At 40.3% G+C, this 18,879-nt stretch overlaps 1 protein-coding gene across 1 annotated transcript in view; it reads left to right on the plus strand.

The window, feature by feature from the left end:
• Positions 1-17,704, plus strand: part of LOC118846152 (cytochrome P450 2J2-like) — a 37,588-nt gene extending 19,884 nt beyond the window's left edge. The window contains exons 6-9 of the mRNA XM_036754396.1: positions 6,007-6,142; positions 12,068-12,255; positions 14,817-14,955; positions 16,220-17,704. Of these exons, the coding sequence (XP_036610291.1) occupies positions 6,007-6,142; positions 12,068-12,255; positions 14,817-14,955; positions 16,220-16,401 (645 nt within the window). The 3' untranslated portion in view covers positions 16,402-17,704. The remainder of the gene's footprint in view (positions 1-6,006; positions 6,143-12,067; positions 12,256-14,816; positions 14,956-16,219) is intronic.
• Positions 17,705-18,879: the final 1,175 nt, after the last annotated feature.

The following is an 18,879-nucleotide window of genomic DNA, read 5'->3' on the forward strand; positions in this document are numbered from 1 at the left end:
AGGTCCAGATGAATTTACAAGTGAATTCTACCAAGGCACAATTAATTCCGCTACCATAGAAACTATGTAGGAAAATAGGTAAAAAATAAAGGCGTCCTACCAAATTCTTTTTGTGACACAGATATGGTGTTGATACCTAAGCCAAGAACATCTAAAACAGAGAAAGAAACCTATAGGTCAATTTCCCTAATGAATATTAATACACAAACTTTAGATAAAATACAAACAAGGGTATTACAGCAATATATCACAAAGTTCATACAGTAGGAGCAGGTGGGATCTATACCAGAAAGGCAGGGCTGGTTCAAGGTTAGGAAAGTTGCCAAGATACTCGACGATATCAATAATAAAACCAGCAGAAATCATGTAATTATCTCAATAGATGCAGAAAAAGCTTTTCACAAAATCCAACACCCATTCCTATTAAAAAAAACACTAAAAAGTATAGGAATAAAGAGAGTTTTCTTTAAAATGATAAGTAGTATTTATCTGAAACCATCAAAAAAACATAATCTATAATAAGGATAAGCTAAAATCCTTCACAATATGATTAGGGGTGAAAAACGATGCCCATTATCACCATTCTTATTCAATATTATATTAGTAATGTTATTGGCAATAAAAGGAAAAAAAGAAATTAAGGAATTAAAAGAGGCAATGAGGGAACAAAATTTTGACTCTGCAGATGATATAATCATATACTTACAGAATTCTAAGGAATAAACTGAAAAAACTATCAGAAATAATTAACAACTTTAGCAAAGTTGCAGGATACACAATAAACCTACATAGCTCATCAAGATTATACACATACATAATATAAATATGTATGTGTGTGCATACAAACACATATAAACATACGCACACACACATATACATGTATATACACACACACATTACCAACAAAGGGCAACGGCAAGAGGTAGAAAGAGAGATCACAAATTAGTTGGGAGCCTACTTGCAAATACAAACACAGGAACTCTATGAACACATATTACAAAACACTTTCCACACAAATGAAATTAGATCTAAACATCTGGGAAAATATTAGTTGCTCACGTGTAAGCCAAATCAATATAATCAAAATAACAACTCAGCCTAAAATTATTTACTTATTAAGTGCCATACCAATCAAACTACTAAAAAAATCATTTTGTAGAGCTAGAAAAAGTAGCAACTTAATTTATCTGCAAAAGCAAAAGGTCAAGAATATTAAAGGAATTTTTTATTGAGGCAAAAGAAGGTGGCCTAGTTGTGCCAGATCCCAAAATATATTATAAAGCATCAACCATCAAAACTATCTGGTCCTGGCTAAGAAACAGATTTGTGGATCAATGGAACTGCTACACAAGACACAGCAGTAAATGACCACAGTAGCCTAGTGTTCAATAAACCTAAAATCACCCGGCTTCTCGGATAAGAACTCACAATTTGACAAAAACTGACAGGAAAACTGGAAAACAAAAACTAGGTAAAACACAACATCTTACACTATATAACAAGTTATAGTAAAAATAGGTACACAATTTAGACAAAAAGGGTGATACCAGGAGTAAATTAGGAGAGCAAAGAACAATTTACCTGTCAGGTCTATAGAGAAGGGAAGAATTTATAATCAAACAAGAAATAGAGAGCGAGCATCATAAGATGCAAAATGGATGATTTTGATTCTAGTAAATTAAAAAGGGATTGCACAAACCAAACCAATGCAACCAAGATTAGAAGGAATGCAGAAAGCTTGGAAACCATTTTTATAGCCATTGTCTCTGATAAAGGCCTCATTGATCAAATATATAGATAATTGAGAAAAACTGATAAGAATACAAGTCATTTTCCAACTGATGAATGGTCAAAGGATATGAATGAGCAGTCTTCAGATGAAGAAATCAAAGCTATTTATAGTTATACGAAAAAAATACTCTAAATCACTATTAATTAGAAAAATGCAAATTAAATTAACTCTGAGGTACCACCTCACACCTATCAGACTAGCTAATATGAAAGAAAAGGTCAATGATAAATGCTACAGAGAAAGGAGGAAATTAGGGAATCTAACGTACTGTTGGTGGAGTTGGGAACTGATCCATCCATTCTGGAGAGCAATTTGGAACTACGCCCAAAGGTAATTAATCTGTGCATACCCATTGATACAGAAATACCACTAGTAGGTCTATATCCCAAGGAGGTAATAAAAAGGGAAAAGGACAGAAAGTATGAAAATATTATAGCAGCTGTTTTTTGTGATGGCAAAGAATCAGAAATAGAGGAGATGCCCCTCATCTGGAAACTGGCTAAACAAGTTGTGACATACAAATGTAATGGAGTTCTATTGTGCAATAAGAAAGGACAAGGTGCATTTCAGAAAATATGGAAACACTTAAATGCACTGATGCAAAGTGAAGTGAGCAGAACCAGGAGAACATTGTACACAGTATCAGCAATGCTGTGCAATGATCAACTAGGATTGACTTAGCTCTTCACAAAAATACAATGATCCAAGAAAAGTCCAAAAAACTCATGATGGAAAATGTTTCACATCCAGAGAAAGAACTGATAAAATCTGAATGCAAGTCAAAATATACTATTTTCTTTCTTTTTATTACTATTATTTTATGATTTTCTTCCTTTTGTTCTGTTCATTCTTTTTTTTTCTGACCAATCTTATTTATTTATATATTTATTCATTCATTCATTCATTCATTTATTCATTTATTTATTTATTTGTTTGTTTGTTTGTTTGTTTGTTTGATAATTTTAGTCTTCAGCATTGATTTCCACAAGAGTTTAAATTACAAATTTTCTACCCATTTCTACCCTCCCCTCCTCCACTCCAAGATGGCATATATTCTGATTGCCCCATTCTCCAGTCAGCCCTCCCTTCTGTCACCCCACTCCTCTGATCCTCTTTTCCTTTACTTTCTTGTAGGGCAAGATAGATTTCTGTGCCCCATTCCTGTATAACTTGTTTCCTAGTTCCATGCAAAAACTTTTTTGAACATCTGCTTTTAAAACTTTGAGTTCCAAATTCTCTCCCCTCTTCCCTCCCCACCCACCCTCCATAAGAAGGTAAGCAATTCAACAGAGGTTGCATGTGTGTCATTATGCAAAACCCTTCTACAATACTCATGCTGTGAAAAACTAACTATATTTTGCTCCTTCCTATCCTATCCCCTTTTATTTAATTTTCTCCCTTGACCCTGTCCCTTTTCAAAAATGTTTTCTTTTAATTACCTCCTCCCCCTATCTGCCCTCCCTTCTGTCATCCTCCCTTTATATCTCCTTCCTCCTTCTTTCCTATGGGGTAAGATACCCAATTGAGTGTGTATGCTATTCCCTCCTCAGGTCAAATCCAATGAGAGCAAGATTCACTCATTCCCCCTCATCTGCCCCGTCATCCCCTCCAACACAACTGCTTTTTCTTGCCACTTTTATGCAAGATGATTTATCCCTTTCTATCTCTCCCTTTCTCCCTCTCTCAATATACTCTTCTCTCATCCCTTAATTTTATTTTATTTTTTTATATATCATCAATTCATACTCAACCCACCCTGTGCCCTTTGTATATGCATATACATATGCATATATATACATATATATAATATATATGTGTATATATATATACATATTCCCTTCAGCTACCCTAATACTGAGGTCTCATGAATTTCCATGTCTAAACAAAACAGTTCAACTTTAGTAAGTCCCTTATGATTTCTCTTTCTTGCTTACCTTTTCATGCTTCTCTTTATTCTTATGTTTGAAAGTCAAATTTTCTATTCAGCTCTGGTCTTTTCACTGAGAAAGCTTGAAAGGCCTCTATTTTATTGAAAGTTCAATTTTGCCTTGGAGCATGATACTCATTTTTGCTGGGTAGGTGATTCTTGGTTTTAAACCTAGCTCCATTGACCTCCAGAATACCATATTCCAAGCCCTTCGATCCTTTAAGGTGGAAACTGCTAGATCTTGGTTTACCCTGATTATGTTTCCACAATATTCAAATTGTGTCTTTAGGGATGCTTGCTGTATTTTCTCCTTGATCTGGGAGTTCTGGAATTTGGCAACAATTTTCCTAGGAGTTTTCTTTTGGGGATCTTTTTCAGGAGGCAATTGGTGAATTATTTCAATTTCTATTTTACCCTCTGACTCTAGAATATCAGGGCAGTTTTTCTTGACAATTTCTTGAAAGATAATATCTAGGCTCTTTTTTGGATCATGGCTTTCAGGTAGTTCAATAATTTTTAAATTATCTCTCCAGGATCTATTCTCCAGGTCAGTGGTTTTTCCAATGAGATATTTCACATTGTCTTCCGCTATTTCATTCCTTTGTTTCTGTTTTATAATATCTTGATTTCTCATAAAGTCACTAGCTTCCACTTGCTCCAACCTAATTTTTAAGGTATTACTTTCTTCAGTGGTCTTTTGGACCTCCTTTTCCACTTGGCTAATTCTGCCTTTCAAGGAATTCTTCTTCTCATTGGCTTTTTGGAGCTCTTTTGCCATTTGAGTTAGTCTATTTTTTAAGGAGTTATTTTCTTCAGTATATTTTGCAGCTCCTTTAGCAAGTCATTGACTTCTTTTTCATGGTTTTCTCACATGATTCTCATTTCTCTTCCCAATTTTTCCTCTACTTCTCAAACTTACTTTTCCAAATCCTTCTGGAGCTCTTCCTTGGCAGGAGACCAGTTCATATTCTTCTTGGAGGCTTTTGATGTAGGCTCTTTGACTTTGTTGACTTCATCTGGCTGTATGTTTTGGTCTTCTTTGTCACCAAAGAAAGATTCTGAAATCTGAGTTTGAATCTGAGTTTGTTTTCACTGCCTGTTCATGTTCCCAGACAGTTACTTGACCCTTAAGCTTTTTGTCAGGGTACGACTGCTTGTAGAGTACAGAGTACTTTGTCCTAAGCTTGAGGGGCTGTGCTGTTGTTTTCAGAGATATTTCTACACAGCAAAGTCTGCCACACCAGCACTCCTCCTCCCCCAAGAACCGCCAACCCCAAACGCAATTCAGATCTAAGCAGGCTCTGCACTCCTGCTCTGATCCACCACTTAATTCCTCCCACCAGGTAGGCCTGGGGCCAGAAGCAACTGTAGCTCTAGCTCTGGAAGCAGCCTCAGAGCTGCATCACCTCTGCCACCACCGGGGCGGTGGCCCAACCACGAACTCCTCTCTGTCCCCTCAGTTTTTCCCACTAACCTTCTGTGTTTCTTTGGTGTTTGTGGGTTGAGATGTCTGGTAACTGCCACAGCTCAATGATTCAGGGCACTAGGGCCTCTTCTGCCTGGCTCCTGGTCTGGTTGATCCGGGTGCACCCCATTCTGGGCTGCTCTCTGTTTCGCTACCAGCACGGTGTGATAAACCTTACCCAGTGACCATCCAGGCTGTACTGGGCTCGAGCCCTCCTTTCCTCTGCTACTTCATGGGTTCTGAAGTTCTAGAATTTGTTCAGAGCCATTTTTTACAGGTGTTTGGAGGGTCCTGGGGGAAAGTTTTAGGGAAGTCCCTGCTTTCCAGCCACCTTCTTGGCTCCACCCTGCTCTGTTCCTTCCTTCACAACATGAATAACATGGAAATATGTTTTACCTGAATTCATATATATATGTAAATATACGTACACATATATGTATATATATGCACATATATATGTATATATATATATGTTTACACACATATATATATATATAACAAATATCAAATTGCTTACCATCTTAGTCAGTGGGGAATGATAGGAAGAAGAGAAAAAATTGGGGCTCAACATTTTATATTAAAAATGAAGGTTTAAGATTGTCTTTACATGTAATTGGAATAAATGATATTTCAAAGAAAAAAAGAAATTTGACCTATAATTCTTAGGAACAGTTACTGCATTCTTGGGTATTAAAGAGAAGCCCAGGATCTGCCAACTTGACCTTCCCAAGGCCCCATTGAGGGTGCAGTTCCTCATGCTTGCAAAGAGCCATAATTATTCTTTTGGGATTAACCAACTTATCTTTGCCTTTTTCATTTAAGGATAACATCCATTCTAGTTTTACTGAAGAAAACTTGGTTGTCTGCACCCTTGACCTCTTTTTAGCTGGAACAGAGACAACATCAACCACCCTGAGGTGGGCACTGCTGTATATGGCCATTTATCCAGAGATCCAAGGTACAGTAATGGTGCCAGACTATGCACCCATGTAGAATTCTACCCAGAAGAGTTCTCATGGATAGAGAGCTTGAAAGTTTGCCATATGTTTTACTTATATCATATTCTTTCAATTCTCATTGGAATAGAGCAGTGATGACCATTTTTCACACTCATGTGGACCCCTTTTTAACATCAACATTTTTTCAGCTCCTCATATGATATTAGTTGCTATCTAGCACAGTATAGAATTAGGATTCAGGAAGATGTGAGTTCAAATCATGCCTCAGGTACTTACTACCCAAGTGACCTTGAGCAAATCATATAATTTCTCTCAGCCTCTGTGTGTTCACCTGTAAAATGGGGATAATAGCCCTTACTACATACGGTTGTATTGAGGATCAAATGGGTAAACAAACATTAAGTGCTCTGTAAGCCTTTATGAAAACATCAGTTATTAATTGCTATTATTATTATTTTACTATACTATAACTATTTTTATTGAAAATGTATGTGACAACAAAAGTAACATTTTAAAATGTATTTGTATCTTATTAAATATGATAAATCTCCATAGATTTCAAAATAGAAATACTTAAATGAAGAAAACCTTATTAATTAAATCTACGGAAGGTTCTAAAGTCTTTAGATTTAGAAATGGAAGGCATCTTGGAGGCAATAAAGTCCAAGCCCCTCATTTTACAGATGTGGAAACTGAGGCTGAAAGAAATTAAGGAATTTCTTCATGGCCTCACAGGTAGGGAGTTTCTGAGGAGGGATTTAAATGAAGGTTATCCTGACTCTAAGCCCAGGGCTCTATCTCCAGGGACCCCTATTTGCTTCTCCCTCAGGAGGTCTATGTTCTGAAAGTCAAGGAATGGTTAAAAGTTCTATTTCCTTGTCTAGTATACTGTCTCATATCTTGCTTAAGCTAAAGATCAGAATAAGGATCCATGGAACAAATATGGTTGTGCAGATCCCTAGCAACGACTACTGAGAGTCATCCACAGCTCTCAGTTTAAACCCCTAGAATAGACACATTCAGGTTCCCCTTAAAGTAGCACCCAGAATGGAACATCCCTTGTATCAAAAGTAGCATTCTTAGGAGCCATTTAGCATCATGGGAATCAAATGAAGTACTTATTATGTGCCTACTATACGCCAGGTACTAGAGACACAAGTTCAAAGGATGAAGCAACACTTCCCTCCTTGCGAGAATCTGGGGGCGACAGAAAACTCAATTAGGAGTCAGAAGTTTTCTTTCTAGTCCAGGATTCCCATCTGAGCAGTCAGGAGACTTGGAGCAAATCATTTCAGTCAGTAAATGAACATTTATTAAGTACCTCCTATGTGCCAAAGACAGTGCTAAGTATTATTGTTTGTCCTTCGTTGTCATAGAGGAACATGCCATCAGGAAAGTTAACACCATGACTTAGAAGTGAATTGGATTTAACTGAGGCAGGGCTGTGCAAGGTCACCAGCCTCACTTTCTTCTCCAGAGCCATCTGAGTCCTGTGGTCAGATAGAGATCAGGACAACAGGAGATTGCTACCCCAAGACCCCCATACCAAGTGTGAGAAATACAAAGGAAGGCAAAACAAAAACATGAACAAGAACCAACTAGGCCCTGTTCTCAAGGAGTTCATAGTCTGCTGGGAGAGATGACATATGCACAGCTTTGGACAAAAAAGATACAGTCAGAATAAGCAGGAGGAAATCAACAGAAGTCAGATACTTCTCTGGTCCTCAACTTTCATTCAAAAATATCATGGACTTGAAGGAGACATGATGGTGGCCTTCAAGTATTCGAAGGGCTCTTGGGTAAAAGAGAAATTCAACTTACACCATTTGGCCCTTGTGGGTAGAAGTCACTACACTGTGCAGGAAGCCTAATTTGGGTTTGAGGTAAGAAAGACCTCTACAAAGTCTTCCTCTAATGCCTCCTTGGGATGTCAAAGTGACACTGGAACTCAAAGTCTATGTCAGCCCCTTAGATGGGTCTAGCAGGTTCTACCATGATGGAAAGGCAAGCTCCTTGAGGGCACTCTCTTTTGGTATCCCCAGGGCTTAGAACAATGCCTAGCACATAACAGGCTCTTAATAGATGTTTATTGAAGTGAATTGAAAGGCATCCAGCAGAGTCCCAACAGCTGGGACATACATCCTGAAGCCCAGCTTAGCTAAGCTCCAAGTGGCTCATCCTAGGAGGCTGAACTCTGGGAGCTCAATTCCAAGGCCACAGCATCTCTTGACCCCAAAAATGGTACAAAATGACCCTCAGCTCTGTGTGTTCAGTCCCAGCTTCCACACGGAGCATGGCAGAATAATGGGAAATGGGCTAAGAACCCCAGTGGTGCTAAGAATCACATTGCCAATAAGCATTAACTTAGTTATAAGTTACTCTAATACATATGTATACATATATGTAATATTGTTACTATACATTGTATATTACATATTACTTATATATTAATATATATTACAGTTTATAAGCTAAGTTATAAGCTACCCAAATGGTCTATTTGGCCATTACCCACAAATATACCACATTATGAATTCATGAATTCTGAAATGCCCTTAACTGATCTAAATCTATTGATATTCCACCTCTCCATATGCCTTTCTAAATTGCCAATCTCTTTACTCCTCAGGTCCCTCCCAGGCCATCACCCTTACAATAGCCACACACTCCTCCTTTTTTTCCATTTTGACCCCTTTGTGAACCAGTTCAATCTAGCCTTGCGCCATCATGCTATCATATATCTTGCCTGTCAAGGCTCAGGCTTGCTTCACTTTCACCATTACTGGCCTTCACTCTCACTCATGGGCTGTTAAATTAAACTGAAGAAAAAACAGACAAATTTATCTTACATAATCTCATACTTATTTCTGCAAGGCATTTCCTTAATTATCTAATTTTCCTATTCATTGCAGCAGCTCTCCCAAACCTTTTCATTCCTTCTCAAGGGAGCATGGCTTCCTCTACTGCAACACTTTCTGAGAAATTGGCCTTATATTTTGTTCCAAATGATTACATACATACGCATGATATTTTATATTTTTTCTGAAATTACACTTTAAAACAACTGTTAACATTTTTAAAGGTTTGAGTTTCAAATTCTATCCCTCCCTCCTACTCTCCTTCCCCTTCTTCCTTCCTGAGATGGTAAGTAATCAGATATAGGTTATGCCAGTATACTCATATAAAACATTTCCATACTAGTCATTTTGTACAAGAAGACATGAATAAAACACGAAAAAATGAAGTGCAAAATACCATGCTTCAGTCTGTATTCAGACAATAGCAGACCTTTCCCTGGAGGCAGATAGTACACTTCATCATTAATCCTTTGTGATTGTATTGGATCATTGTATTGCTGAGGAAAGCTAAGTCATTCACAATTCCTCATCATAGAACATTGCTGTTACTGTCTATAACATTCTCCTGGTTCTGCTGACTTCAATTTGTATCAGTTCATTTTACTGCAAATCTTGAAGCCCTTCACTTTGAGTTTCCTCTTCTCCCTCCTCCTCATCTCACATCACCCAGATGCCTTCTACCACTACTATCTCCTTCAATCCTATCTCACACAAAGAGGTGACCCTTGTCCTTGCCCAGGCCACCTCTGCTAGATTCACAAATGATCCCACTCCATTCCATTTTCTTTAGCAGACGGTCATCTCTATCGTTCCCACTCTCTCCTTTATCTCCAATCACCCCGTCAACTGGCTGCTTCCTTACTGCCTGCAAACATATTCTGTCTCTCCTATCCTGAAAACAAATCACTTGGTCCATCCCTACTAATTACTATCCCACATCGGTTCTCCCTTTTGTGGCTAATCTCATTGAGAAGACCATGTTCAAGAGAAGTGTCAACTTCTTTCAACTCATTCCTATTAATTCTCTAGTCTGTCTTCCAATTTTGTCATTCAACTGAAACCACTCCTTTCAAAGTAACTAGTGACATCTTCATTGCCAAATAGAATGATCTTTTCTCAGTCTTCACACTTTCACCTCTCTTTCACATTGCCAATCACCCTTTTCTCCTTGATATTCTCTTCTCTCTAGGTGTTCATGACACACTTTCCGAGTCTTTCTCCTGTCTGTCAGACCACTGCTCAGGCTCCTTTGCTGGATCTTAGTCCAGGTCACAACTGCATCCAGGTCACACATAGTCTTATTCCAAAAGGCTCTGTCCCAGGCCTTTTCTTCTCTCTCTATACTATTTTACTAGGAGATTTCAACCTCTTCTAGGATTCAATTGTCATCCCTTTGCTAGTAATTCTTGTCTATTCATCCAGCCCTAAGCTCTCTGCTGACCTTCAGCCTCTCATCTCCAACTACCTATTGGACAACTCAAAATGCATGTCTCAGAGACAGGTTAAACTCGATAAGAATTCATTCTTTCCCTCCTAAACCCTCCTGCCCTCCTACCTTTCTATTACAATAGCGGGTAACATGATGCTCTCAGTTCTTCAGTATGGAAACCTAGGAGTCATCCCTTGAATATTTCCTCTCCTCTGACACTATTCCCACCCTGGTCTAGGCCCACATCTGTCCACACCTGGACTATTGCTACAGCCTGTGGTGGGTCTGTCTGCCTCAAGTCTCTCCCCACTCCAATCCATCCTCATTCAATCATCATTGAGTGATTTCCCCAACTCAAAAAACTCCAATGTCACAACATCACCTCCAGGATCAAATACAAAATGCTCTCTTTGTCATTCAAAGTCCTTTGTAAGCTGCCCCCTCCTATATTCCCAGTCTCTTTGTACCCTACTCCCTGGAACCTATTCTTTGATTCAGCGCCACTGGCCTCTTGGCTGTCCCACCAAGCAGACCCTCCATTTCTTGGCTCTGGGCATTTTCTCTGGCTGGCCCCTTATTCCTGGAATGTTTTCCCTCCTTATCTTTACTTGCTGGCTTTCCTGGTGTCCTTCAAATCCCAGATGAAAGCCCACCTGTGAAAAGACTTTCCCAGTCCCCATTAATCTTACTGCCATCTCTCTGTGATTAACTCCAATTCCTCCTGCAGGTGACTTCTTTGCATGTTGTCTCCATCATTAGGCTGTGAACACCTTGAGGGCAGGGTATATCTTTATGTCTTCTCAAAGTTTAGTGTAGTTTCTGACACACAGTAGGTGCTAAATAAATGCTTGTTGACTTGATTTGAAATGCTTTGCTTCTGTCTACATGGTTCATCACAAATGCTTTGTCAGGTATAAGCTCACATAGGTAGCCAAATTATTATTCTCTTAAAATTACCATGTCGTTCTTCAGAATCGCCTTCTACATTGGATTCACTTGGAGTTGGGGATCATTGGACACTAAATGTAAAGCCATATAAAAAATAAAATATACATAAATAAATTTGAGGACCTTGGAGACAATTTAGTGTGATGTGATCATTTTAGAGATAGGGAAAAATGAGGCCCCAAGAGGTTTTATGACTTGCCCATGGACACTCCAACAGTGAGGGATAAAGCTAAAATTTGAATCCAGGTCTTCTGTTTCTACCTCCAACATGCTTTCCATGGTACCAAAGCCCTGGACGCCTTTCCAATAATACAAACATCCTAATTTGTCATTAATCAGTTAAGACTCCACCTTTCCGAGGTATAGACAACACTGGTACCTTTGTTGAGGTGTCAAGCCAGACTTTCATCCAACCACAGGTGGTGTTGTGGTTTTCCCACATGATAAGAGAAACCTCAATGGGAGGGGAAAGACCTGAGTTCAAATCTATCTAGATGTATGGCTCTGAACAAGTCAATTAAATTCTGTCAGCCCTGTGTTCCATCTATAAAATGGGGATCATATTAACACTCTCCTGGCATTGTGTGAGGATCAAATGAGATAATCTTTGTAAAATTTTTGGCAAACTTTAAGTCACTCTGCATATGTGAGCTATTATTTGAGTCCAAAAAATCTGTTTTTCTTTCTAGGCAAAATACAAGCTGAAATTGACAGGGTGGTTGACCAATCGAGGCAGCCCACCATGGCAGATAAGGAGAATATGCCCTATACTAATGCAGCCATTCATGAAGTTCAGAGAATGGGTAATATTATTCCTTTCAATGTGCCCAGAGTGGCCACAGTTGATACCACAGTGGCTGGATACCACGTGCCAAAGGTAAACTGCTTTCTCTCCCATGAACCTGAAGGGGTTCCATGGCTTGCATATACCCCGGGAGGTGGGTTAGCATAAGGGGAAAGGAAAAAAAAGCATAGAGAATACAACAATGGTTCTTGGTCTAGTGGGTATGACCCTCGGCTTTAACATATATATGTATATGTATATGTATATGTATATGTATATGTATATGTATATGTATATGTATATGTATATATATATATATATACATATATATATATATATATAAAATTTATTTCCATATAACTGGGTGGTTTTCATAAACCTATGTATGTTATTTTACACTTACAAATAATTATTCTGAGAAAGAGAGCATAAGCTTCACCGTATGATTGCCAAAGTCCTCCATGATTAAAAAAGGTCAAGAAGCTTTAGACTAGAATCTTAAAATCACTGATTCTCACGGTAGTATGAGAAAAAAAGAAAAACACTGGACTTGGAAACAAAGGGACTGGATTTAAAGCCTAGTTTTATTCTTGTGTTTAAATCGTTTATATCCACTTAGGTTGCTATGTGTGATACCTCCCTGGGACTCAGTTTCGTCATTTCAAAAAAGAGGGTTTGACTAAGAATTTCCCTAATAGTAACATCACAGTTCCATGGGATAAACATTTTTAAGCACCTTCTATGTGCCAGGCACTGTGCTAAGTGTTGCTGACCTTAGACTTACGTTTTCTGACCTCAGTTTCATTTCTTTTTCTTCTATTGAGTTGATCGCTACGTGTAAGACCATGTGAGGAATACAGAGCACGATAATGCCCAGAGAAATAGCTGCCACTTACGTTGCATTTGAAGGTCTACAAAAATTTTAGAAACATGTCACTTGATCCTCACAACAACCCTGGGAGGGAGAGGCTGTTATCATTCCCATTTTACAGATGAGAAAACTGAGGCAGGCAGAGGGGAAGTGACTTGCCCAGGGTCACACAGCTAGTTAGTGAGTATCAGGTTTAGGTGATGGATGAGTCAGGAGGAGGGAGAGCCCATGTGAGGATGAAGCAATCATAGAAGAGGAGGTGAGCAAGCTGGGCTTTGAAGGACGGATGGATGGGATGTAGAGAGCACTGAGAGATAAGAAGGAAGGGGAGGGTTTAGGGAAGGGGACTGAGTTGGGCTTAAGTAGTAAGGAAGACTTAGTTTAAGTGTGGAGGCAGAGGGCCAAATTGGAATAGTGGGGAGGGTATTGAACTTGGAGTCTGGAAGACCAGGTTTCAAACGCTGAGCTGTGAGATCCTGGGCAAGTCACTTAACCCCTTTGGGGTATAAAATGGTGGGGATGGCCTTTAGATCCCTCCCAGGTCAATACCATGATTTTATACATCCTGGGAAGCAGAGATTACTCTCAGGATTTTATTTGAAGGCCATGTTTGCTCTAGGATCTGCAGGACCAGAGGCAGGGCCACACCTGCTCCCTCGCACAAACATGATACAAGAAGGCCTGGGCACCCCTACTTCACTGCCCTCTTCTCTGCTTCCATTTTGGCCTAGCCCTCTCAGTTCCTCCCATGAGAACAGCTCCTTCTACACCAGATTGTGCAAAGACACAAGGAACCTGGAGGTTCCAACCCAAGAAGGCTGAGGGGATATTGAGATGAAGCTGGAGTCAGGAAACACTGGGTTCAAATCCAGTGTCTGATGCCTCCTGTGTAACCCTGGATAAGTTACTTCTCCTGCCAACCGCGGCTTCCTCATGTACAAAAAGAAGGAGATTTGGCCTTAAAACTCTAATACTATATTGTAACCAACCTGTATCAAAGGTTTCCATTGGGCTGCCTTAACTCCAGAGCCAGCAGGCTTTCACAGTGTCCAACATTTCTCATAAGACTTCGGAAGGAATTTACTAATTTAGGACACATTGCTATCTGGGAAACTTATTCATTTACCACCTAATACATGAATAGGCATTAGGTAGAATGTGGTCTCAGATGAGGCAGAGATAACTAGCAAATTGCCCAGTGCTGCCCCAAAGTGGCAGCTTACAATATGGCAGTTTGGGTTCATCTGCCCCTTCTGATGCCACCTGGGGGACCTGGAGTGAGTTCCCCTGTCCATGCCTTACTTTACTCATCTGCAAATGAGAGGAATGGGCCAGATGACCTCTACCATCCCTTCTAATCCTAAATTTATAGCTCTCTAAGGCCAGAGCTCTTAACTTGGGGACCATGAATTCAGTTTTTTATTTTATTTTGTTTAGATGGTGATGGTTGCATTTCCATAAAATTGGTTTCCTTTGTAATTCCATGTATTTTATTTGATTCACTTTAAAAACGTGATTCCAAGAAGGGGACTGGGGACCAAAGTCTGTGCCAGCCTTCAAAAGAGGTCTGTGACCCCAAAAAGGCTGGGAACCCCTGCTCTAAGGAGTCCTGGGTTCTACAACAGGTTTGACCACTAAAGAGCCCTGTGGCCTTGGCGCGTTCTTTGCCACCCCTACTCCCCCACACTCAGCCCTCAATTCCCTCTTCTGTAAAATAAGATAGTGGGCCAGGTCTCTTCTGCCTCAAAGTTCCTTGGACTCAGTCCTTTTCTCTTGTTTGCAGGGGACCATACTGATGACCAACTTGACTGCCTTGCACAGGGACCCCAATGAGTGGGCTACCCCAGAAACCTTCAACCCAGAACATTTTCTGGAGAACGGAAAATTTAAGAAGAAAGAAGCCTTTATGCCTTTCTCAACAGGTGAGCCACACTCAATAGGAAAGGGGTCCTTAGGCCAAGGGGCACCAACCTTTTTAATATTATGAAGCTTTGCAGCCTCCACTTCCTGAAGCCCACACTCATGACAGAGCATATACTATTAACTTTCATTGACTGGGAAAATCCGTCACAACAAAATTTAAAATAGCAGAACCTTATATAACTTTTTAAAGTCTACAAGACAGATAACTTCCCTTTGGAGTTTCACAGCCACCCCATGAGGTAGGTAGTACAGGTGCCCACTTTACAGATGAAGAACTAACTCTCAGGGAGGTTAAACGATCTGCCCAGTCACACAGTTTTGAAGTTTCTGAGATGAAATCACCCCCAAGTCCCCAAACTCAGTCCACTGTGACTCCTGGATGGCAAGGTGCGGTGGACTCAGCAAATCATTCAAGTTCATTTGTATCTTATTCACCAAAAGACTGCCTGCAACCACTAGAAAATAAAGTCTATAGGCCCATCTGCAAGGAGCATGGCAAATGTATGACCCTGGGCCATCTAAGGAGACAGAGGGCTGGTTTGCATTCTCTAGAGAACAGCTATATGGTCGAAGTGAGGAGTTTCATCCTCTGGTCTGGTTTTGTCTGAAGGTTTTACAGACCGTTTGCAAGGATTCCAGAATTCCCTCAGGCCTAGCCACCACCCACAAGCTCTGCTACTCTCCCCTGGATATCTTTGAGAGACCTTACTTAAACTTCTGGCCTCAGTTTCCTCATTTATAAAATGAAGGGATTGGACAGTAGGATTTGAGCTGAGTTCTTCCTGGCCCCAGGTGCTACGCTTTCTCCAATGCACCCACTTAGTTTAAATTCAGAGAATGGCCCTGGTTTCCTAAGGATACACAGAAGCAGGATCCTAGATCCACAGCTAGAAGGGTCCTTGGAGGTCACATAGTCCAACTCCATCATTTCACAGATGAAGAACTTAAGCCCACCCAGGTTAAGTGACTTGTCCAAAGCCAACCTGGCGAGAGGCATCCAAGGTGGGATCAGAACCCAGGTCCTCTGCCTATTGACCTAGTATTTCAACTGAACTAAGTCTCTGTGGTCAGCAACAGCAGGGCATGGGAGACACGGTGACTGGCATGGGTTCAAATTCCATCTCTGTTATTCGCATTGTGGCTGTGGACAAGTTACTGAATGGCCTTAAGGTCCAGACCCAGGCCTGGGGACCCCCTACACTGACTTGATGCCTGTGCCAAGCATTAGTGGATTTACTCCTTTCTCATCTCCTTGCCTTTCAGGAAAAAGGGTCTGCCTGGGAGAACAGCTGGCTCGGGCTGAGCTCTTCCTCTTCTTCACCTCCCTGCTCCAGAAATTCACATTCCAGGCTCCCCCAAACACCCAGCTGAGCCTGGACATCCGATATGGCTTAAACCTCTCTCCTGTCTCCTACCAAATCTGCGCCCTTCCTCGAGTGATGTAGGCCAAACTAGGCCGGTAGGGTGGTCCTCCAGTAGTAGTAATAGTAGTAGTAGCGGTAGTAGTAGTAGTAGTATATGACACAGGGAAGGACGTGAAACTATCCACATCCTCCAATGTCACCCAATGTGTCCTTTGCAGCTTGCATGTGGAAAGGGAGAGAAGTCAAGGAGGGGAAAAGAGAGACAAAGGGAGGGTATCTGTGGCCCAATTTAAAGCTTTCTGCTGTGAAAGAGGAGAGGCATTAAATGCCATCAAAAGTAAAGCACAAGGAATCTTTATTAGATCAAGGACCTGGAGTCCAAGGAACTGGGTTCAAATCCCAGCCCTGCCATTTACTGGCTGGGTGACCTTGGGGAAGTCACTTGAACTTCTGCCTCAGTTTCTACATCCAAAATGAGGAGGAGGTTCTCTAAGGTCCTCTCTACCTCTAAATCTAAAGCCTTATGATGCTATAAAGAGAGAACCAATGCTTTTCCTCCCCTGCCTCAAGCAGTGGGGCCAGTTATTTTTAGCTAATTATTTGTTTCTCTACTGATTTTATAACTCATACAACGGATGTGATTTTAAGGAGGGTTTGGAGAGTTTTTACATGGTTACACGAGGCATCCACAGGTTGATGAGGCCAATCCTTAGGGATCCTTTTGATCATAAATTCCTTGTGGGAAGAGGTTGTTTTCTTTGTTTTTGGATCTACAGCATCTGGCCCAGTGCCTGACATGGAGAAAAAAACCAATAAATATTGCTGATTATTTCACCTCTAAACCACTCACTTTCATATTAATTATTTCCTTTGATCTTCACAGTGTAAAATATTAATCCATCAGCTCTTGAGTTAGGGTCCTCATTCCTATTAACAGCTTTTTAAAGATGGTAAATCATAATTGCTTCGCTATTAATCATAGTCACCAATATAGTCAACTAATATAATGACACATAAGTATATAATTAATTAATTATAGGCGCTAGGAATGCCTACACCTTGAGCAGTGCTAATCTGTTAAAGTTCCCTCTTCTTGTAAAGGTTCCCTGTTCTTTTCAGAGATGCTTACACAAGGTAGATTTCCATGCTGATAAAGGAAACTTTTATAAAACCCCAGCCAATCAGAAAGCTGTAAATGCCCATGTGACTTATTGTGACCAGGGTTCTTCATTTATCATTTATGTGCCTCTTTCTAATGTTCCTCCATTACACCTAGAAAAATGCTATGAGTTCACAATGAGGTCCTTGTACCAAACGAGGTGGTCTCAGACCCATTTTATTAACAAATTGCTAGCCACTGCTAATAAACCAATTGTGCCTGGAACTCACTTGCTTCAGTTTGTCTTATTTGAGGATTCAATCATGACAACAACAACCCTCTAAGGTTGTTCCTCTAACGGAAGTAGGCCCAGTTTGCCAAGGGAAATGCAATGGAGTTTACTAAATCAAAATCTTAAAATTAAAAAGAAAAAAAAACTTTTCCTGAGAAAAGGGATGGTAATAGCAATCTGCCAACAATCCCAGTCCAAAGTTTCTCTGAATAACTTTTCAATTCACTTCAGTTCAGTTCAGTAAACTGAATTCAATTCTATAAGCATTGATTAAGCACCTACTATGTGCCAGCCACTATGAGTTGCTGTGGATAGAGCATCAAATTAGAAATGGCAAACAGTCCACGGTATTGGTTGTCTGTATCACTCCCTAGCCAATAGTCTACCAGGGGAGGTCTATGTTTCCCAAGAACTTACTTTGATTATCATTTGGGACACAGAAAGAAGATATTGGGACTTCCATCCATCTTTACTTTTACTTAAATTTTAAAAAGGAATTAAGTTTTCCAATATTTAATGTATGAGTCGATTCTGAGAGGTAAACTCCTCCCTCAGTACACAAGCCATGCTTAGGGATGAGCTAGAACTACACAACACAGAGGGAGTTGATAATCAAGCTATCACAGGTTCATTTGCTTTCAGTATTATTCATTTCCTCAACAAGTCAAGCACTTATTAAGCACCTACTATGTGCATTCGTACCTAGTACTGTGCTAAGTGCAGTTAAGGATTCTCCTGAGCTTGTCTTTTTGAGTTGCCATATTTTCCAGTAACAATGGGACCAGAGTGTGCAGGAGGCCCCAGATGTGTGAAGGATAAAGCCCCCGGAGTTTATATAATTTGGTGTTTGTATCTCAAGCTGGACTCCCTGCCTGTCCTTGGGAATCAAGACAGGTGACTGTCAGTTTGCACTAGGCTAAGGAACTGCTTGTACAGCTGGGACCCTCGATGATAAGCAGACCATCCTATCTATCATGGTCTAGCAACTCCCAAGGGGAAAGAATGCTGCTTTTGCCTTTGCCTTGCTTCTCCCCTTTGGGAGGGGTTTGGTCCTTTCCACACCTTTTCCCCTCTCATGCCACACCTCTTTGGGTGGAGGTTTTTGTTTCCTCCTCCTCCTTTTGTTGTACTGTCATAAATATGCAAACTTCTGTATGGATTGTAAATT

This window comes from Trichosurus vulpecula, chromosome 4 (assembly GCF_011100635.1).
Source record: "Trichosurus vulpecula isolate mTriVul1 chromosome 4, mTriVul1.pri, whole genome shotgun sequence".
Taxonomy (NCBI): Eukaryota; Metazoa; Chordata; class Mammalia; order Diprotodontia; family Phalangeridae; genus Trichosurus; species Trichosurus vulpecula.